Source organism: Plasmodium vivax, chromosome 7 (assembly GCF_000002415.2).
Source record: "Plasmodium vivax chromosome 7, whole genome shotgun sequence".
Lineage (NCBI taxonomy): Eukaryota > Apicomplexa > Aconoidasida > Haemosporida > Plasmodiidae > Plasmodium > Plasmodium vivax.
The window spans coordinates 436,825-462,823 of record NC_009912.1 but is presented as its reverse complement, the minus strand read 5'-3'; the positions used below and the strand labels follow the sequence as shown (position 1 = coordinate 462,823).

At 46.0% G+C, this 25,999-nt stretch overlaps 6 protein-coding genes across 6 annotated transcripts, besides 14 other annotated features; 3 read left to right on the top strand and 3 right to left on the bottom strand.

Annotated features, from left to right (window-relative positions):
* Nucleotides 1-111: 111 nt before the first annotated feature.
* Nucleotides 112-169: a microsatellite.
* Nucleotides 170-606: 437 nt separating this feature from the next.
* Nucleotides 607-626: a microsatellite.
* On the top strand, nt 610-1,739 carry PVX_099030 (hypothetical protein, conserved; the record flags this gene model as incomplete). Its single annotated transcript, XM_001614605.1, has 1 exon — nt 610-1,739. The coding sequence occupies exon 1, from the start codon at nt 750-752 to the stop codon at nt 1,737-1,739; it is 990 nt and encodes a 329-aa protein (XP_001614655.1). The 5' UTR covers nt 610-749.
* Nucleotides 818-872: a microsatellite.
* Nucleotides 1,740-1,871: 132 nt separating the features above from the next.
* On the bottom strand, nt 1,872-4,626 carry PVX_099025 (GTP-binding protein, putative; the record flags this gene model as incomplete). Its single annotated transcript, XM_001614604.1, has 1 exon — nt 1,872-4,626. The coding sequence occupies one exon, from the start codon at nt 4,624-4,626 to the stop codon at nt 1,894-1,896; it is 2,733 nt and encodes a 910-aa protein (XP_001614654.1). The 3' UTR covers nt 1,872-1,893.
* Nucleotides 3,067-3,091: a microsatellite.
* A 710-nt stretch (nt 4,627-5,336) lies between the features above and the next one.
* Nucleotides 5,337-5,738, bottom strand: PVX_099020 (hypothetical protein, conserved; the record flags this gene model as incomplete). The annotated part of the gene is made up of 1 exon (XM_001614603.1): nt 5,337-5,738. One exon carries the CDS (start codon nt 5,736-5,738, stop codon nt 5,337-5,339), a length of 402 nt encoding a protein of 133 aa, XP_001614653.1.
* A 2,786-nt stretch (nt 5,739-8,524) lies between these two features.
* Nucleotides 8,525-10,709, top strand: PVX_099015 (hypothetical protein, conserved). The gene is made up of 4 exons (XM_001614602.1): nt 8,525-9,222; nt 9,370-9,517; nt 9,653-9,692; nt 10,155-10,709. The coding sequence occupies exons 1-4, from the start codon at nt 8,856-8,858 to the stop codon at nt 10,185-10,187; spliced, it is 588 nt and encodes a 195-aa protein (XP_001614652.1). The 5' UTR covers nt 8,525-8,855; the 3' UTR covers nt 10,188-10,709.
* Nucleotides 9,035-9,057: a microsatellite.
* Nucleotides 10,710-11,124: 415 nt separating the features above from the next.
* On the top strand, nt 11,125-15,531 carry PVX_099010 (hypothetical protein, conserved; the record flags this gene model as incomplete). Its single annotated transcript, XM_001614601.1, has 2 exons — nt 11,125-11,568; nt 11,744-15,531. The coding sequence occupies exons 1-2, from the start codon at nt 11,511-11,513 to the stop codon at nt 15,529-15,531; spliced, it is 3,846 nt and encodes a 1,281-aa protein (XP_001614651.1). The 5' UTR covers nt 11,125-11,510.
* Nucleotides 12,293-12,331: a microsatellite.
* Nucleotides 12,593-12,617: a microsatellite.
* Nucleotides 13,202-13,271: a microsatellite.
* Nucleotides 13,552-13,580: a microsatellite.
* Nucleotides 13,723-13,753: a microsatellite.
* Nucleotides 14,583-14,606: a microsatellite.
* Nucleotides 14,970-14,989: a microsatellite.
* A 600-nt stretch (nt 15,532-16,131) lies between the features above and the next one.
* PVX_099005 (cysteine repeat modular protein, putative) lies at nt 16,132-25,686 on the bottom strand (the record flags this gene model as incomplete). Its single annotated transcript, XM_001614600.1, has 2 exons — nt 16,132-16,664; nt 16,821-25,686. The coding sequence occupies 2 exons, from the start codon at nt 25,684-25,686 to the stop codon at nt 16,132-16,134; spliced, it is 9,399 nt and encodes a 3,132-aa protein (XP_001614650.1).
* Nucleotides 16,906-16,925: a microsatellite.
* Nucleotides 25,687-25,968: 282 nt separating the features above from the next.
* Nucleotides 25,969-25,996: a microsatellite.
* Nucleotides 25,997-25,999: the final 3 nt, after the last annotated feature.

Here is a 25,999-nt window from a genome sequence, read left to right as displayed (position 1 = left end):
TGTAGAGGTAGCCGGGTCAGTCATCCCGCGAATTATTTCTACCTTTGCCGTTGATTTATAATTATTTTTTTTTTTTTTTTTTTTTTCTTTTTTTTTTTTTTTTGCCAACTTGTATGCCTTGTTTCCCCTTTTTTCTGTTTAGTATTACACACACAGAGATTAGCGCAACTTTGGCGAACGCTGTAACTTACCTAAGATATGTTCTCTCTCGACGTTTTGGTTCGCTTGCTTGGTTTTGCCCCTCCAGTGTGGTGGCTGCCCGTTCGGCGTCCTCCACTGCCTGTGGAAAGGTAGTGATCAAGCGTGATGTTGCACAGCTCAGCTGCATCGCTTAGTGGCGGTTGACGTGCTGTCCACAGGGAGTCGAAAAAAGGAAAAGCAAAGGTTCCTTCATAATGATACATAGCGTATCCCCATTAGTGGTGCTTCACCCGTTGGCGCAAAGTGGCCCGTCACACCCGTTGTACCTGTGAGAGCGCTTTTTTTTTTTTTTTTTTTCCCATTTTGCGGCGGCTTTTCCTCAAACGGCGCAGCGAAAGGTCAAAGTGAAGAATCCAAATGAAGAATCCAAAGTGGGTTTTAAAATTCCCCTTGATAGATCCAATTGCTGCGCAGTGATGGGCAAAAAAAAAAGAGGAGAATATAACAACGGGGAAACACAGCCCCAGCATGCGAATGTGCCGATAAGCAAAGAATAGAGGAGGAACATTTCGGGCGTACACCTCCGCCGATGCAAACGATGAGCTAACATGCCAAGGGGGAAGCGGCAACGAAGCAGAAGTGACGTTAAAGCGATCACCAGCAGGGGCGCAGCGGCATGTATATATACGCATATACATTTATACCTGCACAGGGAAGGCACAAAAAAGGACGAATCGTCCTTTAGGAATATCCCCCCTGAAGGAAGGCTCACCCCTCTCCCCCCCCCTGTAGAACAAATGGAGGCAATTAAAACATTCTTTCCGCTGGCAGTCGGCTCATACGGACTGACACTCAGTTCGTACCTGCTCTACCAAAACAAGAGAAAAGAAAATTGGAAACAAATCGATGGCTACGTTGATAATGTCACCCTAAAATACACGAGGAACATCTTCCAAGGGACATTCCACCTGAACATAAAATATTTTTTTTACATAAATAAAAAAAAAATTGAAGACAGTAAGGAGTATAAAATTTGCGTCCATCTTTTTAGCAGTCAGGAGGGGGAACAAGTGAAGACGAATGAATACACACGAAATATTTTTGACCAAGTCAGCAAAGAAAAAAATATTAAAATTTGCTACAACCCCGAGGATGCAGAGCAGTCCGAGCCGTTGATATACATTTCCGAAAATGACATCATCGCGGGGGAGAAGTTGCTCAATAGGCTGAAGAATAAACTTGTTCGCATGAAGGCGGGAGCGGCCGGAAGGAGCGATGAGAGAGAGGAAGATTTGGGTGAGTCGTCCGCCCCTTCCCCCACTAATAAAACAGCCAAAACGAAGGGAAGCAACTCATCAGCCGTAGCGGCGCCCCCCTTCGATGCAGCAACGGACGATGAGGAGGAGCCAAATGGACACTCACCACCTTCACAGTTCGCCAAAAAAAAGATAAGCGCTTATGACATAAATAATTTATTCCCAGGGTATATGTTCTCCTGTAGCCTCTTCCTATTTTTGTCTTTTTTTTTGAAGAAGAGGATTCGCTTTGTTAGACGGGAAATAATGGCACAAAAAAAAAATTGGATGCCAAAGGGGTGAAGCGAAGAAGGGGGCAAACACGTAAATGTAATCACTGGAGAGGGAAAATATATCCACAAGGGGGGGAAAAAAAAACATGGCGGTGAAAGGAGTTACACCCCTTCCGCGTGGTCCCCTTAGCTACCTCACCTTTTCGGCGGTGACCACCCCCCCCTCACTGTGCCTTCAAATCGAACAGCTTGGTGAACATATTCGGAGGGAGCTTCACCTTGCCGATGCTGAACATCTTTTTCTTGCCCGCGCTTTGCTTCTCGAGCAACTTCCTCCGCCGTGTGATGTCCCCCCCGTAGCATTTGGCCGTGACATTCTTCCTGATCGGGTTGATCCTCTCCGAGGCGAAGATCCTGGTGCCCACACCTGCCTGAATGACAACAAGGAACTGATGAGGCTTTATCATTTCTTTTAATTTTAAAACTATTCGTTTCCCCTTCTCCTGGTAATTTAATTTATGAGCGAGGAAAGACAAGGAGTCGATGCTCCTATTATTCACGTATATATTAATTTTGTGCAAATCGCTTTCCCTATACGTTATATAACTTTCGTAGCTCATGGACCCATAGCCCTTTGTGCAGGACTTTATTTGGTCTAAAAAATTAATTAATATTTCAGACAATGGCATGTCGAAATGGAAGATGACATGACTGTTTATGTTTTCCTTTTTTATAAAAATCCCTCTCCTCTGGAAACACTCCGCCATGATATGCTTTTGGTACTCCTCCGGCGTCACGATGCTCGTTCGCACGTACGGCTCGTATATTCCCTGGACGTAATTTTTCTGGGGGATATCGTTCACGTTGCTCGTCATGTAGTAGAGTCCCTCAGGGGGGTTATTTCCGATGATATCGTCACTCCCACGGGCGCAGCCGGCACCGCGTCTATCACTACTGCCATGGGCGCTGCTGTCACCACTCCCATCGGCGCTTCCGTCAGCACTCCCATCGGCGCTTCCGTCAGCTCTCCCATCACCGCTCCCACCCGCTGCCACATTAACGTGCGCTATGTCGAAGCGCGCATCAACCAGCCTCTCCCGCAGCTGCTTGTCGATGCCCCTCTCCTTGACCCTCACCAGGTAATTCACAGACGGGGCAGTCACAATCGTCTCGACGCCGTACTCCCGTTTGATCCGCTCCTGGATTATGTTAAGGTGCAACAGCCCGTTAAACCCGCACTTGAACCCCTTCCCCAACGTCTCACAGACGTCGGGTTTGAAGGAAAAGGACGCGTCGTTCAGCTTCAGCTTGTTCAGGGCCGCCTCCAGTTCGTTGGCCTGCTTGTCGCTGACGCTGTAAATGTTGCAGAACACCACGGGGTACGAGACGTCCACCTTGGACGCGGCCATCTGCTCCAGGTGGATTTCTCGTTCGGTATGCATCTCCACCGGTGGGGCGGCGCCCCGCAAGGATTCCACACCGCAACGCGTCACATTAGTATGCGCTTCACCGGTGCGCTCCCCGCCGAGGCGGTCCAAATCGACCACAAGTTTGCGATGCGCATTCATCTTAACAATATCCCTGCTGACGATCGTCTCGCTGATCTGCACATCGTCGCACTTCCTCATATTGCATGAGACGTACGCAATGTCCCCTTGCCGTATACTCTCCGTGGGTTTCATGTCCGGCGTGAGGTACCCAACCTCCTGAATGATGGAGGTCTTTTCGCTCTGAATGAAAAAAACTTCCGTTTTTTTTGTTAGCACCCCATTTAGCACTTTAATGATTAATATTACCCCCTTGTACTGGTCATAGAAGGAGTCAAAAACGATGGCCCTAAAGAAGGCATTCGATTTGATGGCAGGACAGGGGATGTCAGAAACGATTCTCTGAAAAAGGGACTCAACTCCCTGTGCATATTTCGCAGAGATGTGTAAAATGTCTTTCTTCATAAAATGAAATTTGCTCAACAAATCGGTTTCTATTTCGTCCAACCTGCACACGTTCAGGTCGATTTTATTTATCACCGGAATGATTTTTAAATTATGTTTTTGCAGCTCCAGAAATATGTTAAGGGTCTGCGACTGAATCCCTTTGCTCCCATCAATCAGTAGGATGGCTCCTTCGCATACACTCAGCGACCTTTTTACCTCATGGTAGAAATCAAAGTGTCCCGGTGTATCTATCAAATTGAAAATATAATTCTGGTAGTTCATCCGCACTGCCTTCAGCTTTATGGTGATTCCCTTCTCTCGCTCCAGCGACATCATGTCGAGGAACTGGTCCTGCATCTTCTTCTTTTTTATCGTTTTGGTTAATTCTAGGAAGCGATCCGCCAGGGTAGATTTCCCGCTGTCGATGTGCGCCAGGATGCAGAAGTTGCGCACGTTTTGTTGGGGGTGCTCGGGGGCTCCTCCCCCGTCGCTTCCGCTACTGCTGCAGCCGCTGCTGTGGCTCCTCCTACTCGTGTTTGCTTGCACCCCGGGGGGGGACCCTCCATCGGGGCCGCCATCCTCCAACTGCCCCGTTGCACCGATCGCTCCACCACTTCGCCGCTCGAATGGTAAGCCATTCCCTCTCCTGGGGGCGACTTCCAAACGGCTGCTACACCGCCTGCCCGTTAACTTATATTGATTTTCGTTTAAACCACTGCGTTGGCAATCCCGCAACAGAAACAGTGGAATGAATTTCCCGCCGCGAAAGAGCGGTCTCCCACCAGTGCCCACTCCTCTAAAGGCCTTCCTTAATCTAGCGGCCTTCCTGTTGCTTCCCCTCCGAATGCTAAAGAACACCCCTCTCCGTTTCCACTCCCGTTCGCAGCCATTTGCGCCGTCCACTGGGGTGTGAAATCCCCTTTTCGATTTCCACGTTACTTTAAGCGAACGCTCTAATTTTAGCACACAATTGATGAGGATAAAAATGCACAGCGCCCTTTTGATTGCCCAGGCATGAATCATTAAAAGGCAATTGGAATCAGAGGTGCGAGCGGTTCGTCTGCTTGCATATCCATGGAGAGCGCTATCTTCTTTCGGTCCTCCCTCACGCGCCGTTGGTCAACATGCCCCTACACGCGAATGAGCAAATGTGTGCGTGGTTGGCAGCCCTCGGGGGGAGTCACGCAGAAAGGGCGTATATATCACCTTTACACAGGGAAGAAGCGATATAACGCTGTGATCGTGGCAGCATGCCAATTGCACAGCGCAGCCGCGGAGGATACTAAACTAGAGATGGAGCTACGAGGAAGCATCCCCATTGTGAAGCCGAACCGTTTTTGCATTTACACGGAGGGGGTGGAAAAAGGAGTCACATTGTTGGGGCCTTCCCTGGATCTCTGCTCAACTGTACTATGCTCTTCCCTGTTGTGTGTTTTTTTTTTTTTTTTTTTTATTTTTTCCCCTTCTGTCAGGGGGCACTTTTCTAAATTGGGGATGTGTGAAGCGGTTACGAGGAGGGAGTCACTCGTTGGAAAGGCGAAAAAAAGGCGAAAAAAAATGTCAAAAAAAATGTGTCAAAATAAGTGTCAAAAGAAAGGCCAAAAAAAGGCTAAAAAAAAGGCATCAGTCAGGCACAGTGGCATACACTCAGGGCTGGCGAAACGGAGCGGTCGCCGCGCCGTCGTCTCCTTATCGATTTTGTATGGCGCCCCGTTTAGTCGCCCCCATCCGGGTCAGTTAAGCGCGGCCTGCAAATTGATCGACAAGTTGTGGTGCAAAGACGACTGATAGCCGCCGAAGTCGCCCACCTTCTGATTTAATATAAGGGAGTAAATATCCTCCCAAACCTTCTTGTGCTTTTTCTTCCGCTTCTGGATGTGCTGCAAATTGTTAACTTGCGTTTTTGCAAACTTATTTTTGTTCACCCAGTATTGCTTCATCGCTTTGGATATCTTCTCCCTCGTTTTATCTGAAATGGCGGCTATCTTTTTGTTTTTATATCGTCTGATGAAGTACCTCCGTTGGCCATCCAACGTTTTCTTTTTATAATTCACGTCATTTTGCCATTTGTTTTTCACGGCCTCCGATATTTTTTTGTTGTGTTCAAGGCCCCTCTTCTTAAAAGACTTCATCATCTTTTTGCGAAACTCTGGCTCCCTCCATTTGCTCCGCATGATGGCACGAAGCTTTTCTCGCATGCTTCGTTTGGCCTCCTCGGACAGCACTCGTTTTTTCTTTGTCCTTCCTTCGGAGGGTTGAGCGGTGGATTGGGCAGCATCCTGGGCAGTAGATGGGGCAGTAGATGGGGTAGCAGATGGGGAAGCAGATTGGGCAGCAGATTGGGCCCCACCTCTGCTGCAAACCTCCGGCGGAGACCCAACCCAACTGCCACACTCAGTTGTCCTGAGGGCCGACCCGTAGGCTGCACTGCGCGGGGGACCGCCTGCATCGTCTGTGCCCCGCTTGCCCACCACGCAGGGTGTGTAGAAATTTCCTCGCGTGGGGGGGGCATCCGAGATGGAAGCGATTGTAGAGGTGGGGTCCACTTCCGGGGAAGATACAACTGCGGCGCCTCCCCGTGGCAAGGCAGGCAGGGAAAAATCACGTCTTCTAATGTCCCCCCATCCGATCTGCCCCTTTGCTGTGTCCCCCCTTCCTGTGCTCGCTTCGCCCCAAGGGGGGGCATATTTATACCTGACCAAGTCAGGCGACAGTAACTCCACCTTTTCGAGTGCCACAAAGTTGCCACCTTCCGACGTGTAATTCTTCTGGGCCCTGCTCACCCTTCGCGCGTAATTGCCGCAGAACCCATCACATTTGTTAAACAAAAAGGAACACCTGATGGCACCCCGCATGGGGAAAATGAGTGTACCTCCGCTTCTCTTCTGTAATGAGGTGAACCCACTTTTGCGAGAATCTTCCTTCCACATGTCCCTTGGAGGACGCACAGGAAGTTGCCTCGTGGATGGGTGCCCCGCATGGTTCATATAATTTGGCTTCCTACTTTCCCAAAAATTAATGAATTTAAAAGATCCTTTTGGTGTTTTTAATTTACAGTTGCATGTAAAGGGATGATTAGGGGTGATGCTTCTGCCCCTCCAGTTGTTTGTCGCGCCCCTCAAGGTGGTGCCCTCCGAAAGTCGGTTGCTTTTTCTTGCTTGGATGTTAAAAACGGTAAATAGTAATAGAGCACAGAATGCGATTTTGCCGTTTCCTTTCATGTGCATGTGCGGCCGAGCTGCATCACGGTGGGGAAGTGCGCTTAACGGGGGAGCGACGGGGCGGAAAGATGCAATTCTCTGCGCGCATGACACCTCGACATGGCTTATATACCATCGTGTGGTGGAAGCCAACCCTTTGCAGATGCCTTGCACCCCCCTCGTTTTTGCTTCGTACAAATGAGTTGCACGCCGCTACCCCCCAGGCTGTCCTACTGCGACCGTTTCGCTGGAACTAATCTTTCACATGTGCACATGTATATATGTACCCATTTATTACGCACATTCCTACACGCAGAGGTACTGGTCCGTTCCTACTTACCCCTGTCCCTGAGTCCCCCTGGGTTTGTGCCAAAGCAGGGCTGCAAATCTCCGCCTTTGCATTCATGCGTCGGCCTACTTTCAAGTTTCCCCTTTTCCAAAAGGGTCAGCACGTAGGCGTACACGTACACGCATGCGTATGTATGTGCAGGGGTGTGTCCTGGAAGGAAGGCTCCTCGACCGGCAGCACACTCAATTACACAAGCGGTTGGTGCTTCCCCCCACGGGTTCAAAAGTTTGGCCCACGCAACACTCCTCCATTAATCAGTTTAGTCGGCACGTGTACAGAACTGAGCAATCTGTTCCCATAAAAAAAAAAAAAAAAAAAAAAAAAAACTACATATATGCACGTACATACGTAAATGAGTCATCAAATCGGTTACTTAATTTTACTGCGTTTCCAAATGGTGATCCACGAGAAGGGAAAAAAAAAAAAAACAAATTTACTTCATCACCAGTTTGTCACCAAATGCGGAGTCGCAATTTTGGGCTCGCCTGGGTATACCCCCATTAGGCTCGACTTACATGAAATGGTTCTTTTTTCTCTCAGCACAAACAGCATAAGCGTGAAGGAGGAAGGAACACGCAACCTGTCACTTATGCGCAGAGGAATGCTCCTTACAAGCAAACGGAGGTGCTTAACTGTGTAGTCCCCGTGTCGTGTAAGCTCCGCTCAAATGTGATATTTGGAACTCTGCTGAAGGGGACCCGTACATTTGTTCGCCACCTCGGGTCGTCGTGAGGAGTTCCTCCCCTTTTTGGAGATTTTTTCTCCTCCTCTTATCACCACACCTTTTTTACCCAAATGTTTGCTCACATTTTGTGGCTTTGCAGAAAGGGGGCGCCGTTATTATAATTGTGCAATTTTTTTTTTTTTTTTTTTTTTTTTTTTTTCTCTTCTGTTAAGGTGAAAATTTTTTTCGCTAGTCACAATGGGGTGTAGCAACCTTCAAACGTTTTGCTACTTTGTACATCCCGCAAAGGTTAGGCAGGTTGGAAAAATTACCATTTCAAGGGGAATTCCCTTGTAGTAATAGCACGTGGGTCCCATTGTTACGTGTGCTTTGTTCCTTCTGCCTATTCTCCCAATGTGGTATTACCAAAGAGCTAACTTATGTATCCCCCCACACACACAGTTGGCAGTCCGTCCACAGCCCAGTTGTGTGTGAACAGGGATAAGCTGAACAAAATGAGGGGCGAATTTGCCGCTACTCCCATTTGGATTTACAACTCGTTAAATTGTAGGCAGAGTGGGATACCTATTACACGCAATTTTCCCCGTTTACCTTGTCGATTTTTTTTTTTTTTTTCTGAGCATGTACGGGGTAGCTTTTTTTTTGCATGTATTAAAAAAAAAAAAAAAAAAAAAAAAAAGTTAAAGTGCCACACAGGGAAGCAGCGACAACGACGAGCAAATTTGCAAATAAACTGCAACGTATGAAAATGCAATTAAGACACAACTGAAGTGTCATTTCTTGTGGTACGCGAAAAAAACTGAAAGGTCATATCCTCATCCGATGGAATGTTCACCAAAAAGGGGGACCATTTCACGGACAGGGGAGAGGTTAAGCGGGAATTTTTGCTAACGCTGCTGTTAACGCTGCTTTTCTGCATACGAAGCACACAAGTGGGTCATGAAAAGATAAATCCACCAGGCAGCTTCTCTGAGTTCTACTTCCGCTAGGCAACTTACCCACCGCGGTGCGACACCTCATGTGCATATGCCACGCCACGCTGCTCACCCGAAGTAGTCATCCCACTAGTGATATTAAAAAAAAAAGAAAAAGGGAGGAGGAACGATTGGAGGGGGCAAACCTAGCAAAGGAACAAACACACAGTGACACAAAAGGGAGACCTCCCCCCGAGAAGAGCAAAATGCAGAACGCAGCGTCGTCCAACTTGAACATGGAAAAACGGTTTGACCATTTGAAGACATTCTCCAGCAATATCGCTGGGATGGTCCACGAGTTGAAGGACTTGATAAAAATTCACGAAATTTTAATTTATAAAGAAAAGCTCAGCAGCACCAAAAAGGAGCAGCTGCAGAAGCACCAGGATGATCTCGTGGCGCTCAAGATGGGTGCGCCACACGGGCGAAAGGCACGAATGAGGTGCCCATCTCACTTGTGCACACTCCACATGTTTTCACCTGCAAAAATGGAAGACAATTTGCAGCAGCGAGTGTGCCGCTATTCACTTCGCACCCACACATCCCCCTCTCCTGCAGACCTCCAATCGATCAAAAAGGAAAACGAAAATATGGATGGACAGCTTAAGTACTACAAAAAGATTGACGAGTCGATTAACTACGAAATTGTTAACATGTCCGTGAACATACAGAAAATGAAACTTGACATAAACGTGCAGGAGAAGAAGTATTTAAAAGAATTTGTTTCAACCCATCACAAGCATGTTTGCATGTGAGGTGCGGATGCGCATATGAATGCACACCGCTAGCTCGAACGTGCAACGACTGACTGGTTGTATTTTTTTTTTTTTTTTTCCCGAAGAAAAATCGAGATAAAAAAGGATATCGACGAGATGAAGAACGTAAGACATGAGCGGTGTGCATGTGCGTGTATACGTGTGTGTGACTCTCTCTTTTTTGCTCCCTCTCCGCTGTGCCCCTTGCTTGGGCAACTGCCGTTACGCTCCTCCCAACCTGCTGGCCCCCCAAGAAATGCAGCAAATCTCTAAAGCAGAAGCACCTCCTCGACCACAACCTTTTGCAACTCGCAAAGCACAAGCAGGGCAGTCGGGCGGACGTCTCCACCAACAGAGCGAATAGGTTAACCGGGCACGCGGTCAAAGTGGGGAAGGAAAACACAAAAGGGGTGACCGACAAATCGGCGAAAGGGCGTACTACCGTGCCGCACAGAGGATTAAGAGACGCACCCAAGAGCGAAGTACCAAAAAAAAAAAAAAAAAAAAGTGACAACCATGTAAATTCACGAATATGATAATCCTGTTCATAGAAATATGCTTAATGTAAAGACGTACTTTCTTTTTTAGGCAAACCGTCTGCTAAAAGGATTGTGCATTTAGGTGGGACGAGCCACTCTCCCGGGTTGAGGCGCTTACACAGGGGGGAGAGGTACCTGGTAAAGTAAAAGAGTCCTCAAAAAAAAAAAAAAAAAAAAGCTGCTAGCGAAGCGTTGTAACATACCAATAGGATAGGACGTGTAAAAGGGCACGCCGAAGGTCCACTTCCATTTTTTTCCTCATTGTTTATGGGTATGTCCTCACCTTTCTGGGGCTACTTATGCGTGTGCATGTTTGTGCACATGTGCATACTCGTTTGTTTCGCTGGGGCTAGCGGAGGCGTTGAAAAATTTCGCGCGTCCACATCGCTGTAAAAGCGGCGACGTGGTTGCTTTTAAAGGAGTCGCGTTTGACAAAGTTGTTATTAAAGCAGTTGTTTTAAAAGTAGCCGTTTTTACAGCAGCTATTTTTAAAGTAGCTTTTTTTAAAGTTTTTTTTTTTAATTTTTTTTTGAATTTTTTGCGACGTTAACCATTCACCACGTGGTGTGTGGACGGGTGGCCGGCCCGGTCGCTTAGCTTCTACACCGCTGGTCGTTGAAGCGGCGTCAACCTCCGCACCCCTGCTGCGCCATCGCAACTATTGCCACGAGTTCCACGTCAAATTGCATTTAAAAATCCCCCCTCTATATGTGCGGCCCTCCAGCGCGGTGAGCTAGCCAAAGAGGAGTCCTCACTTCCACTAGCGAAACGAATCGGAAATAGGGAAAAATAAAAGCCAAAGAGAAATAGCCTAAGGTAGAACGCAAAGGAATATGCACATGAGGGGGGAGTGGGGCGAGGAAGGTATTCCCCCCCAACATGATTAAAATAAAGTAATTTGGTAAAAAAAAAAAAAAAAAAACGCTGAGTACCTTTAGGTGCTCTCTACAAATGGCGCAAAATTACCAAACTGTAGCAACGTGTACCCCAAAAAAGGAGGATTTTTTTTTTTTTTTTTTAAAAGCCGCTTTGCTAACCATTTCGTTCGAAGGGTGAAGTTCACCCCATATGCATATCCGCATGTACATCGAAATGTGACAGTTGGGGCAGGATCCAAAATTGTAAGGGATGCGTTTCTCCCCATTCAAGCGATGTGGTTTGCATCTTTCCCCGCAAAAAAGAGAGGTGCCCCCTCCCATAACCCTATTTTGAGAAACAAATTTAGGGTTAGGTATAGCACTCACTGCGAAGAGTGGGAAGCCCTACCCCAGCACTGCACTTGGATTCTCCTGCGGATTGTACGCGCCAAAACGCGCAGGCATATGTTCATACATTTGTATGTTCTATGTGCCTCCCTGTCGAAGCGGGCCGTCTCCTCGGATGCTCATAGCGCTCTGCTGGCGACATGGAGGCAGAGAAGGAGTACCTCGAAATATGGGATTTGCTGCGCCGGAATGTGGAAGGTACGCCGCAGTTTTCACATCGTTCGAAGCGTTTGGCAAATAGTCTGCCGTGCTTAGGGGTCAACCCCCCCTTTGTGCGGCGTCCCCCTAACACATATATTTCTCTTTCGAACGCCGCGCTATGCACGCTGCGCTCTGCACACTGCACACACTAACACGTATACACCTCTCTCAGAGCTGAACGATGAAGGCGAAATCCGCGTGCGCGACTTTTCCTACGGGAAGTACGTCTGCTCGCTCGAAATGGGAGACAACAAATTAGACGTGGGGATCAAGCCGGAAAAGAGAATTACAATAAAAGAATGTGAAGAAAGAAAATACGTATCTGAAGATATCAGCTTGGAAGACATGCTTCTAATTATGGACACCCTGCTGCTCCAACAAGTGAAGCTCCTCCTGGGGAACCATCCCTTTTTGACTGTCCTAAGTTGCTACTTCCTCTACCATTCAAGTGTTATTAAATGTAATGACGACTCGTTCTTCTTTGAAAAAGTCTTTTACAAATGTATAAAGTTTCTTTGCACTGATAGTATATACGTCAGTATTTTTGAGAATGACAATCGGGAGTTCGTTCAGCTTATGAGGAGAGGGGGAGGAGCGCAGGTCGCGGCCCGGGAGGAGAGTGCAAGTTGCGCGGGGGATAAACACTCCCCCCGGGAAAGAAACCCCACGGAAAGGAATTCCACGGAAGGAAATTCCACGGAAAGGAACCCCACCGAAAGGAACCCCACCGAGGGCGCGCCAACCCACGCGCACCGCTCCATGTGCGAAGGGGACTCCCTCAGATGTAACACGTTCACCTTCTTCCAGCTGTTCTTAATCCTTTACGCATCAACAGCGGAAGTCATAGACCACGTCGTGACAAAGAATAGCTCGCTGCACAGGGATGACTACAAGGGAGGGTTGCTTAAAATAACGGACTCGCTAATCTACCACTGCAGGCGCAGGAGGCGCTATGTGACGAAGAACCTCTTTCTCGTGAAGAGGTGCTTCGCCAAGTTTTTGGCGCGGCACGAGTGGGCGCTCGAGGGGGGGAAGAAGGGCCGAGCCACGAAGGGGAGCGCGCACAGAGATGGGGCAAAAGAAGGAGGAAAAGAAGGAGGAAAAGGTGGAGGCAAAAAAGAAGTCCAAAATGAAGTCAAAAATGAAGTCCAAAGTGAAGACAAAAAAGAAGTCCAAAATGACGGCAAAAAAGAAGCCCAAAATGACGGCAAAAAAGAAGCCCAAAATGAAGTCCAAAACGAAACCCCAAATGTAGGACCAAGTGAATGCCACGAGAGAGACAACGGGGAAGACCCCCTAGCAGATCCACCTGCTGCCCCCCTAGCAGACCCACCTGCTGCCCCCCTAGCAGACCCACCTGCTGCCCCCCTAGCAGACCCACCTGCTGCCCCCCTAGCAGACCCACCTGCTGCCCCCCTGCTGCCCCTCCTTCGAAGAATCCAGTTTGCCATGCACCTAAACACGGTGCTAAACCAGGTCGTTTTCCAAACCAGGGAGGCCTCCACAGACTCGATTAAAGAAAACTGTAAGCAGCTCCTAAAATGCATACGCACGATCAGCAAGGAAGTAGGTTCCAACTGTCACCAGCAAGACAAACAGACCCGAAAGAAATATTTTAATAAATATTTTTTAATGTATAAATTGAACAGTGTGTCTAAGCACGTGACCAAGATGAGTGTGCAGGAGGGCTACTCCTTCTACGAAAAGGTCACCCAGGATGTAGAATACATCGTGGAGCATTTCCAGCGCATAAACGCCAAGTCCAGCTTCTTAGACGTTAAGAACGTAGTGCATTATGTGAAATTTTACTCCTCCAGTCGGAATGTTTTGGTGAAGTGCATTGCGAGGGGGTACATCCAACAAGTGATGAACAACGCAAGGGCGGACTTCCTTCCCTTGGAGAGGGACCTACTACTTAAGGAAGAGATAAAGGCGAAGCGTTTTCTTCGCAGTTTGCAAGGGGACCCACCCCATGGCAAGGCGGGACGTCCCGAAAAGGAGGCAACACGGGAAAAACTATCAAAAGAGGACTCGCCTTTCAAGCGAGAAGACGACCAGGCGGAGCGCATAACCACGAACGGGGGCCCCCTGGATGAACTTATGGACGAACCGAACCATCACTGGGACGATTACGATGAGCACCCAGATGTAGGTCATTACTACTCCCTCTTTCTAAACACGTACAGAAAGGAAGAGACGGATGATGTGCCCTCCACAAAACGACTAAATGAGGAATTCTCCCAAAATGTGAAGCAAAATATATTTATCAGTTTCTTCCTCCATTTATTTTTCAACGAATCGTATGCAATACTAGAAGAAGTGTCCAAAGAGAATCCCAATTTTTTTGTAAAATCTATAATTTTTAATGATCTTTGTTACTTTGGTTTTTCCCCCCCTCTGCTAGTGTTACTGTCAAATTTTTTTTATTCCCCCGATACGTTTTTTTATGCCATGGAGCATCTGTACCATGTGGACAAGGGGTTGACTTATCCAGATGAGGAGGAATATAAATCATTTTTGGGAATTTTTTTTCCTCCTCGGGCTGTTAAAAAAATGGAGCGAGATTTGCGCTTGCATTTCCCTTATTTGATAAATTACATGCACAAGGAGAGCTCCCTCGTGGAGTTGTTCACCGAGTTGGAGGAATTTATCGACGAGTGTGCAGGGGTGGAGAGCGTTCCGTGGGAAATGGGCCATTGGAGGTCCGATGAGGAGCGTGGAAGTAACGGCGTTTCGGGATGTAGGGACGCCCACCAGGGGGGGAGCCAACCCAAGGAGGGGCTCGCCAAACAGGGCAAACTCGCAGAACATGGCAAATGCACCGAACATGGCCAACGCACCGACGAACGCACCGCCAGCCCAGCGAGCGTAACCTGCAGGCGCATGAAACTGACAGTCCTGTGCAAAATATTTCACCTGTTCATGGAGTATCTCGAGATAGTCCTAAAGAAAGTCCTAAATTTCTCCTTTTTGCTGGCCTCAAGGGAGCACTCCAAACTGAGCGGATTCCACACGGACATGTGCGTATTGTATACCCTCATGAAAATCCTGACGTACTACTTCAAATTGTACAATATGAACAACGAAATGGACAGCGTGGAAAATTATTTTAACTGCATTTTCCACACGGTGTTAATTGATTACAGCTGCTTAAGCCTGTATACCAACATGCCATCTGACCAGGAATATGCCTTTACCTATTACGTCATGTCATTATGCTACAAGGAATTGGCGGGCACACTGCAAAAAGGATTCAAATTAAATTGTGGTGAAAATAGGAGCAAATTCATTTATTCCTTAGTTTATTACATCCTCTATCTTTACGCAGATTTTTTGATGGTCTATTTTGTTTATTTTTCCTACACCAATGTGGACTCGGAATCCTTGGAGGAGGACTCCTACGACATGAAGTACAAGGCGTGGAATTTTTGTTACCCAGATATTTCAAAAATTGACTTTTACAATTTCCAGAAAAATAAAGCGGCCCTTATTAACGCCGTCCTCACGAAGAATTTAAAAATCACCCTTTCCCAAAATGACGAAATCAACATTGGCGTGAAAAAAAAAATTAAAAATTTAGCCCAAGTGAAAGAGAGCTATCTCAATTCGAAGAAACGGATTGGCAAATACTCCAACTTGTTGGATATTAAAAATTACTTAAGTTATAATTTTCGCTTTTTCGAGAAAACCTCCTCCGAGGTGGACATTTGTTCCTATTTAAAGGGGTGTGTAAGCGAAATTCAGAAACTTATAAAAGATGCCTCAAGCTACAAATACGACAACATCGGCTTCCTTCGTATTTTCCTAAATTCGTACGAACATAATTTGATCAACTCTTACAAGAAATTCCCCCCCTTTTGCGTTGAAAATTCTTCCATCTTTTTGAACCCCGATTGTGAGGTGGTTAGCGGGCACTCCTATTTTTTAAGTGTGCAGGAAAGGAAGAAAAAAAAAACATAAAATGAAGGGGAAAAAAAAAAAAAAAAAAAAGCCGCAAAAAGTTGCCGCACCGTTGTTTGGCAGTTATCTGCAGCATAGTCAGCTAGCTATTCAGCTAGCCATTTTTTTTTTTTTTTTTTTTTTTTTTCCGTGTGTGCAATTTTCCTGAGCAGGGTAACGTTTGGCCATTCTCGTATCGCTTAAAAAAAAAAAGTGAACAAGGTTGATGCCTTGAAATGGGGAAGTAGCGCGGAATTATAACGCAAAAAAAAAGTTAGCCACGGGGGGTGACTTTTGGTGTTGCAGGAAGTTAGTCTAGTTTATGGCAACGGGGGAAATAAGCAGCCACAAAAATGGGGGTGCGTAACCGTGTAAACACGTAGACACAAACAAATCACACGTTGGCCACCTCAGCGACGTGCGCCAAAAGTGGAAAAAATAAAAACAACGCAAACGTGGACGAGAAGGGGGTGATACGCAACGGTGGACTTAAAAAATAAAAAAATTGATATCAAAATGGGGAGAAACGGAAAAAGGGGTTGGTTAAAAAATTGCACCAATTCGGCATTTGGCCAAACCGCTAATCGGCCAACTGGCGGGCTTGCCCGCTCCGCGCGCTCCTCACTTGAACTCGCGCTCGCCCCGGTCGCTTTCTTGCTCCTTCTGATCGAAGCCCATCGAAAGAAGCACTCCCTCGATGGAGTCCCCACTGGAAAGGGAAATGTGACCATCCATATCGGGCATTCCAAATTCCTCAGATGAAAAATTTTCCGAGTCGTTCCTACTCATGTTAATGTACTGCCCTTTCAGCTGCGCCAACATTTTAGACAGGTCTTTATGTTCCTTGTACAGTAGCGCTGTTTTTTCTTTTATTTTGTCCTTCTCGAGCATTTGTTCGCGGGACTTTTTCTTCCTCGTGTCGCTAATTCGTTGGCACTTGCGCAGCTTCTTGTTTAGCCTTCTCAGCTTCTTCCTTTCCTGGAGCTTTTCCAATTTTTTGTACAGCCTGAACATGTAGAAGTAGGCAGTGAGGTTTCCGCTGTACTTGAGCTTGAGTTCTGTGAGGATTAGGTAGAATTCGGAGAGGGGGATTTTCCTGTCCAGGAGATCGTCGCTGAAGAACGAGAAGAGTTTCTCTTTCTCTTCGTCGGACACTGCGGGGGGAGGCGGTGGTGAAGCGAGGGGTTGAGCGGCGTTGTACAGCGGCGTTTTGTACAGCGGCGGTGTGGTGATGAAACAATTCGAGGATTCACCAATTCGAGGATGCACCACATCGATGGCGCCACGTAGGGGCTTGCCGAGCGTGTTACCTTGAAGTTCGGGGCCCCTTCCGCGTAGGCCGAACTTTCCAGAAGTTTCGCTGGACGACTCCCCTCGTGCCACCTTACCAACGCTTCGATAGGACTCCGTCCGGTCCTCTTCAAAGAGAGAGGAAGGAACTTGCAGCGCGTCGACATCGAGATTAAGCAAACCACAATCATATTTACAATTTTTCAAATTAATTATTTTGCTTTCTTCCAACTTTTTATTTTCGCTACATTTTTCCATCCGTTCGAGAGACCACTGAATGATGTTCTTAAAGTTCTGCTCTTGATCCATGGACACGAATATTTTATCCTTCTGGTCCAGATTGTCAATCAAGTTTCCTATGTTGATGGTAATTTTAAATATGAATTCGAAAAAGATTTCCGAAATGTACGTTAACGTGACGTTCTTCATGAATATGTCTAGCAATTCTTTGTAAATTTCAATTGCGAACATTCGCTGCTCCTTGTTGATATTTGCGCAGACGGACTCGCTATTATTTTTGAGAAAAAAGAAGAAACTCATTTTTTGGTTTTCCGGTAAATTTTGTGTGCAAAAATGGTGATCATTTTTGTTTCCCTTTTTTGCCTGCACGTTCAGGCTTCCATGTTGTTCGTCCTTCTTCGCTCCACATGTTGGTCTTCTTTTCACTCCCTCTTTTGATGGACCTCCTTGGATGTTGCCCAGGGATTCGTCGTTCGGGGGGTCCCCTGCTCCATGCGTGAGTTGCGCGTACCCTTCGCGGCTACCGCAGAGGCTCCCTCCGTGGGTGCTTCCACAGCTGCCATAGTTGCCGCAGATGCCACAGTTGTCACAGCCGCCATAGTTGCCGCAGATACCGCAAATGCCACCATCGCTGGCGCGGCGCCCCCCCCCGTCGGGACCTTCCCCCCACTGCCTCACCCCCTTTTTCCAAAAGGCGCGCACATTTTTGAAAATTCGCCTGAACGAGCTAGCGAAAAGCCTGACTTTTTTTTTTTTCTGCACAACGCAGTCAGGCAAAATAATCGAAATTTGTCTTGCATCCTTGTCGTAGTAAATTAAAGGCTCCTGCTCCTTCCTCCTCTGTACAACGTCGACGAGCGCTTTGGCAAAGGTGCTGAGAAGGGGGATGTGGAAGAGGGCCTTCTTCCGCCTGAGGTTATCGATGCACTCGTAGAACAAACAAATCAACAGCTTCACAGTGAACATGACGTGCAGCAAAATGAGGGAAAACAAAATGACAAAATTCAGGAATCCATGCAGATGGATGGAAAGCAAAATGGATGTAACCACGATGGTCGACGTCCATATGAACAAACTCATATTTTCCAACTTGTTTAGGGTAAAAAAATTTCTCTTGTCAAATGGCTGAAATATGAAGTGTACGCAGAGGGAGAATATGGCCACGAAAGTAATTAGCATCAACTTGGAAGTGTTCGTTTCGTCCGATGGGAACAACACAACTGTGGTGATGAAAAGAAAAAAGATCTTCCTCGCAAAGACGATAATCTCCCAGTACCACCTGTTTGGCAAATACCCATTGTGTAGGAAGCCATATTTTATGCGAACATTTTCTTGAAACAAATTGTGCCTATTTGTGTACAGGACGAAGAAGGAGAGTAGGGGAATTCCCAGGGACCATATAACCGTTCCGGATAAACCCAAAATGAAAAACTTCAAATAATCCGTCTTCAAATCACACTGCACACTACTCACCCTGCTTAGGATATATCTGCCCAAATTTTTTGTGTACATAATGTAGGAGCAGTCGAAAAGCTGAAACATTCTCATGGACGTCTTTGCATGAATCATAAATAGGAAGGTAACATACACGGGAATCATATCTTCAAAAAAGATAAAGGCTCTATCCATCCAAGTGTAGTGTTGTAATTTAATATACCTCAATATCATGATGAATCTTTCTTTGGAATAGGATTTCTCCAGGGAGTTAGCCAAAAAGTGAATCCTCTCCCTTTTGGCTATACTGAGCAGGTCAAGCTTGTTCTCAATTGCCTTCTTCCTCAACAGGGTGTATATCTTCAAAATAACAAACAACATGAAGGTTAACGTGCCCATGAGGAGTACCGGAATAAAAAAAAATAACAAGCTGGAATAGAAGAAAGAGTCCGCATAGCTCAAGTCGAAATAATGTCTCAATAGACAGTCGATGCTGATAATTCTTCTGCTCTCTCCTACGTTTATCAACTTGGTAATGTGAATATACAATTGGTGAACAAACTCTGGCAGAAGCAAATTTTTGTCTTCCAAAATGTTAATCAGCAACATGCTCGAAATGTAGTTGACTGCAATTTTTATAACAATCGAGTGGATCGACCTTCTGTAAAAGCCAGAAGACACATTCAGGTATGATATAAGGATGATGATAAAGCAAAAAGTAATGTATATGGAAAATAGGATAACCATATTGACAGTGTTGTTTGGGCACTTCACACACACAGATCTCATAAAGGTGTTGGTATACCCCTTTGCACATTCCACACATAAGTAATTATTCATGCTGTGATGGCATTTGTTTCGTTCAAGACAGGCACCTTGAATTGGACACTTTATAAACTTCCACTCACTTACATCTATATTTTTTGTCATAACTTCGTCTAAGTAGTACCCTCTTTTAGATTCTGGCTTCACATGATCTTCTGCAGTTATGTGTATATTTTCTAACCCTAATTGGATCCTACTCATGGCGTTTTGGTATAACCCTCCTTTGCATGTGGCCCCTTCTAAGCAGGCCAAACAGTTTTCCTTACTGTAAAAAAAACCCTCCTTACAGAAGCAGTGCGTTGGGTAGACAGATCCTTCCAGACTTGTCGATTTGGGGGGACAAGACACGCAGGAGGTTTCATCTCCAACGAAGTTTTTGAATGTTCCTTCTTTACACGGTTTGCACACCTTAACCGATTTGCTTACATCTTTCGATTCTAGGTAGTACCCCTTGGCGCATTTACAGTCATCATAATTTTGGGCAGAATCTACCCCCAGCGGGATGGCCGTGTTATCCGGGCATTTCACCAGCTGCTGGTACTTTGCGTACACCACGTTGTCGTTGTCTCTGTAGAAGAAGCTCTTCAAAAGAAGGTTCATTAAATTGTCTTGCTTTTTTTTCTGGTTCATTTGTCCATTTGGAGGACCCGCTAGTTGGTACCTCTGAAGGAAGAGACTTGTCGACGCGTCCGCTATGCTGCTCAGGCGGCTCAGCATCATGACGGGGAGCGGCTTACCGAAGTAGCTACTGATGGGAAGTCTCCTGCGTCTCCCGCGCTGCCTGCGCCTTTTGCCCGGACTCGCGCCTTCACGGGGTTGAATAGCAGCTCCGCTCTGAGATCCATCCTGAGTCCCCCCCTTGGATGCGTCCGCACGTCCATCCTGACTGCTGGAGTGACCCCCCCTCTGACTTGCCGCCTTCCTCCCACTACCACCCCTGTGTGCCCCCTTTCCCCAACCCACACTATACTGGCGGATGACCGAGTTGACGAATCGGCGCCCCTGGGAGGGGCCAAACGATCCGATGTGCCTCCTAATAACCTCGATCATCTGATTGTACATGCCCGGGGGCACTTCAAATATGCTCTCACCTTGACAGTACAACTTCGTGAAAGAGCACGGTTTGCAGGTCTGTTCTTCCAAGTAGTACCCCTCGTTGCAGAGGCAGAAATAGAAGTCCGAATTGTTAATGTTCGTGAGAGTAACACTGTTGGGGGGGCACTCGTGGCAGGCTTCGTTCGCTATGGTCGATTTGTAGGTGGAGTTTGGGCACCTGCTGCATAGGAGCAAGGAGGGGGTCTTCTGAAGTGTCTCGCTCTGTTCTTTAGTAGCAACCCCGTTTGGAATCACATGAATGAAGGCGTTTCTCCTTGGGAGGACTTTCCCAAAATGCACAAATGAGGGGAACCGACTGGGTTGTTCGCTACTAAGGCGGTTATTCTGCCTCCTGACAGATGTGTACGCATTTACAACCTTATTGACGGGGGCGTTGGGGGTGTAGCCAAAGTTGCACTGGCAGTTAGACAATTCGTAAGAACCCTTTTTTACATTTCCAGAGTTTTCGGGGCATTTTATAGGCCCCTTAAATTTGTTCTTGCTGTTCTTCTCGGGGCAGTAATACCCTATGGGGCATTCCATACACATCCCCCTTTTCCTACTGTAAAAAAAGCCCTTATCGCATATGCACTCGTGAATAGATTTAGCGCCCTCCACTAGGGTGATGCTGTTAGAAGGGCAAGGGGTGCCCAAGTCGTTCGACACCGTGTCTTTGTAAAAGTTGAGTGGAGCCAATTTGCAGTGCTCATTTAAGTTGTAGGATTCTTGCAAGTGCCTTACATACCCTTCTACACATAGGCAATCTTTAAAGGAGTTATTATACTCGTTGGGCTCCTGCGTGACTGAGTTATTTGGGCATATGACTGCATCTCCAATGTATTGCGTCAATCCATCTGGTGGAAAGCTACCCACGCAGAAGTGGTTGGGGAGGCATCTAGAACAGACCTTCTCCGAATCTTTGTAGTAACCACTATAACAGGAGTTGCAACTTTCTATGGTGGTACTTCCAAACGTTTTATTCATAGATTTGTTGGGACACTTTTTACATTTCTCTGAAGATACGGTTTCTTTGTAATAACCTATGTTGCACTCCATGCAGATATGTTTGGGGTCAATTTGGCTTGGCTTATAAGAGTAGGTACTGAAGAAGAGGTTATAATAATGCTCTTCCCTTGATCCCTTTTGCTGCACCTTTTTCATGTTAATAGGTTCGTAGCCCTTTTTGCAGAGGCAGCTATCTATGGTGGTAAAATCAGTTCGCTCACTTTGTAAAGTCTCGTTATGTTTGGGGCACTTTTGTATCTTTTCAAATTTACTAGGACAGTAATGGTGGACCAGACACTTCTCACATACACTGGTGCCGAACAAATCGAAGGTTAGGAAGTACCCAGGGTTGCAGCCGCAGAAACTTTCTGCCTCCGTTTTAGCCCCTAACACGTAGGAGCTTGAATTCTCGATGCACCCATTTCCTTTGCATAGCTTATTCGATATGGTGTCCTTATATTCGCCAATTCTACAAGGAGAGCAAATAAACTGGTGGCGATTTTTGGGGTCCATGATGTACTCATACCCTACGTCACAAAGGCAGTGCTGCTCATTCGTGGGTATCAGCACAGAGGTGGTTTGGTTTGCCTTACACGGGATGCACTGAGTGTACCATTTCATATCCTTTTTGATCTCCTTAAGGTTATTGTAGGAGCCCTTCGGACATGGATGGCACTTTTTGTTTTCGAAGTAGTGCCCATTCATGCAGACGACGTTGAAGCGGACACGTGTAGAAGTCACATGAAATAAGCCATGCATTGTCACAAACAACTCAATTTGTGGCTTCTCAATTCTGTTCAGCTTTATTTGTATTACTCCGGTTTTCTTGTGGATCACTACAATCTGCCCCTTTAGGGAGTCGTTCTTATCAGTTATGGTAAAGTACTTTATCTGTCTCCTATCCCCCTTAATGACAGGCGTAATTTCGATATGCTTATTGTACACATGCCACGTATTATTTTTGTAATTCACTTTCGTCGTGATTAACCTTTCATGCATGAAAGACGTCAACGCATGCTGCATCTCATTCTCCTTGGTTATGAAGGCGTTAATAAAATTTGTGTCTTCATGAGAGTAGTTAAAAATGGAACTTATCTTGTAACTAGACATGTGCTCATTCCTCACATATTTGTAATACTCTATTTTTGTTTCTGACTTATCCGTTGAGTATATGTGCAATTTGTTGGACTCACTGTTGGAGACGTAAATGATATATTCGTTCAGCTTCCTTATCACCGTCATGTCCCTCGCGATTTCGGAAGCTATCTCTAGGTCCTCTTCTGTGTACGTGTATATATGTTTTATGTATCCCCTTTTTACCTCCCTTGATGGGACGTTCTTCGTTTGGGTTCCAAGAATATTATTCTCACTATTCTTGTCTATGAAGAGTTGCTCGGGGGGGATATTCTTCCTCTTTTGCTTCATTTCGAGGGTCCCCTTCTCCTGCGGGTTTGCACCACTTAGGGCCGCCTCCCTCAAAGGGATCAACGGTCTCAAAGGTCTCAACGGTCTCAAAGGTCTCAACGGCCTCAACGGCATAGTAGGATCCAACACAAGGTCAAACCACAAAATTTGGTGAAACTCGTAGAGAACGAAACAAGTGATGGTGGCACCCCCCAGGCACTGAATCTTAATTGGAGTAGACTTAATAAAAGCATCAAGGTCCGAATCGTACAAGTGTATCCCTTCAAAGTGGCTATTCCAGAGGTATACTATATTGCCTTTAAGCAGGAATATAAAAAAGGTGTCCCCTTGGTAGGTGAATTTATGTATACTGATTGTTCTCGAAAGCTTTACGGAATACATAGTGTTCTCCAGGGTGATGTCATAAAAATTGCTAGTTCGGTACTTCTTCATGGCTAGCTGCTTCGTGCTGAAGGTGTAGATGTAGGCAATGGCGTGCGGCTTTTTCCACGAGCTGGTTGCGTTTTTGGAGCTCTCCGGGGGGAAGGTCGAATTGTTGTCCATAGTTTGGAGTCCAGTCATGGCGGTTCTGACGCTGTAAGATGCCTTCGCTTTAGCCGCATCGATGGCCGGAGCCTCTGGCGGCACCAACTCCAGGAAGGAAAGCGTAGGGGCGTAAAAGTCGTACTTGATCAAAAAAAATGGAGTCAAGTGCTCAGACGTCACAAACCAAAGGGAAACGTAGTTGTCCTCCTCGTGCGACCAGAGAGACAAAATGCTCATTTTGAAGGGGGCTTTCCCTCCCCCTTTGATATTAAAGTGCGTTCTGACAAACCTGAACATTTTTCTGGTCAGGTAAGTATTATGTATGCTGTCTGGCAAACTCCTCACATGGAAATAATGCGCGAAATCTTCATAGGGAGAGAAAATGAAGTTAGAAAGGTTGACGAGCGAAACGGAGCTAAGCGCATTATTCCGTTTCTTTCTTTCACAGAGGTAATTTAGGGGAACCCCAATCCTCCTTATCTGTTGTAAAGAGAAAGTATACAAGCGATTCCCTTTTTTGGCATCCCTAAGTATACCATTCCGGGGACCACTCCTGAAGGAGCTTTTAAAATGGTTGTAAAAGAAAGCGGCTGAATATTTCCTCATCCTGTTAATGTGCGTTTCTTCTACAATTTTTGACGAGAATTCTTTTAAAAGGGTGGTATCCGTATCTGTGCATGAAATGGCGCTGAAGGAAAATAGGTGATCGGTCAGACTAAAATTTGCCACGTCCTTCAAGAAGACTCTATCCTCGAAAACGGTGGCTTCTTTTTTTAAAAAATACTTTACGTTCGAAGTGTTGTAGTCATTATAAGTAATTTTGCCTACATAACTGAAGCTGACTGCGCTGTGTGACGGATTTCTTATACATATCAAGTTGGACCCATTTTTCAAGTTGGAAATTTTGTGAAAAGAGAATAGAGGATCTCCTTCTTTGGCATTCTTCCAACCGATGCCTACTCGTTTAATGTCCTCTTTGGTAAAGTCTTTATTTCGCTTGACCATGGTCTGCAAGTCGAAAATTTTATCCGCGTAGGCATACACAGTGGAGAAGGCCTTGGATCTGTCTAAACTGGGAGTTATCTTCTCAATGGACTTGCTAATATCTACATTAAGCAGTTTTTGAAAACCCGTTGCGAACATATTTTCCAAGAAGCGTAAGTTCCTACATTCGTAGGAATGCTCCCCATGCATTATGTAGATCTCCCTATCGTGCATAGCCCAATTGTCAACATTTATGGTGAGAAATTTCTCCTTATTCACATTAAACACATTCACCGAAGAGTCAAAAATGGGGTTGCTCGATAGGACATTCCCCACCTTGGTTAAATAGTGTCTAAGCAAACACGTCTTGGAGTTCTCATCAGAATAGTAATCCCTATAGCATGCACATATAGAGAAATGAGTATTATAATACAACCGCATGTACAATCTTTTGAAGGAAACGGTCACGGCTATCTCTCCATTTACATTGTGGTAGGTATAATCAGAAGAATCCTGTATAATTTCCTTAAAAGGGTCATCAGGCCTTAGAGATTCGTTGGAACAATCTCCTTTGGAGAGTCCTAATCGAAAATCCGACACATTCTTCATCGTCACGTCGAAGTTGAAAAAGGTTTCATTCATGTACGTAATGTCATTCATTATTATCTCCTTTTTTGTCTCACAAAATTCTCGAAACACAAATCCATTCATGTTGACAAAGCAATATATAGTCGTTAATTTTTCTGGGTTCCTACAATAGTTATGTGTATATTCTGTGCCTAACATTTCTTTTATATTTAAAGAATTCCAGGGTAGGCACCTGCGATTTGATATGGACCTGTCTTGGCACCCACTGTACATTTCCCCATTCCCTTCCAATTCTTCACTACACAAATTGTACAAAATTAAATGCAACGAATTTTCATAATTCACTTCAAAATATGCAATGTCCTTTTCAGCATCTTCCAAAAAACCTGCACAGGAGATGACCGTGCTGCTTTCATTAAAACAACTGTTGCTGACTCGGTCCATGTCTAACAGATCATGAGGAATGCAATACTGTTTATTTTTGTACACACGAAACACTTTATTTTCTCCACATAGGTTGTCTAATTTTCTTTGCTTCTTCGAAATGACACAGGTTTTTATCTTTAATCTATTTACAACATCTACGGGGATAGCCTTAGATGGAACGGTTGTTGGGATCCCAAAACATTTAATGATTTTGCCACAGTTGTCTACACATTGAGGGCTATTCGTATATGCTTTTAATTTTTGTTTATCGAAGCAATAGTGTTGGTTTGTCTTTTCTAAGTATCTTGATACGTTCGGGTAGCAGTACTGGTCCAACATGATTTGCAGGGCACTTTTCAGGTCTCTGACTACGTAAGGGTATCCTAGGCCTCTTTGTGCGAAGGATTCCGCGGGCCGCCCCTCTCCCGTCGGCTTGTCACCCTGCCGGGTTACCTCACCGCTCAAAGCGGAAGCACGTCCAGCTCGCCTACCCCTCCTGCGCCTACCCCTCCTGCGCCTACCCCTCCTGCGCCTACCCCTCCTGCGCCTACCCCAGTTTAGGCCCATCGACGCATCCTCGCCGATTTTCACTTGGCTCGCTCCGATCGGTCTCCTCTGCCCCCTCTCCGCAACCTGCTCCTTCTTCCACTCC

Bases quoted from the DNA above. Each gene is read 5' to 3' on its own strand.
- PVX_099015 (XM_001614602.1), top strand. From the start codon at position 8,856: ATGTGCATATGCCACGCCACGCTGCTCACCCGAAGTAGTCATCCCACT. The intron at 9,518-9,652 runs GTATTTAAAAGA...TTTTTCCCGAAG, and splicing joins ATAAACGTGCAGGAGAAGAA to AAAAATCGAGATAAAAAAGG. The intron at 9,693-10,154 runs GTAAGACATGAG...TTTCTTTTTTAG, and splicing joins ATATCGACGAGATGAAGAAC to GCAAACCGTCTGCTAAAAGG.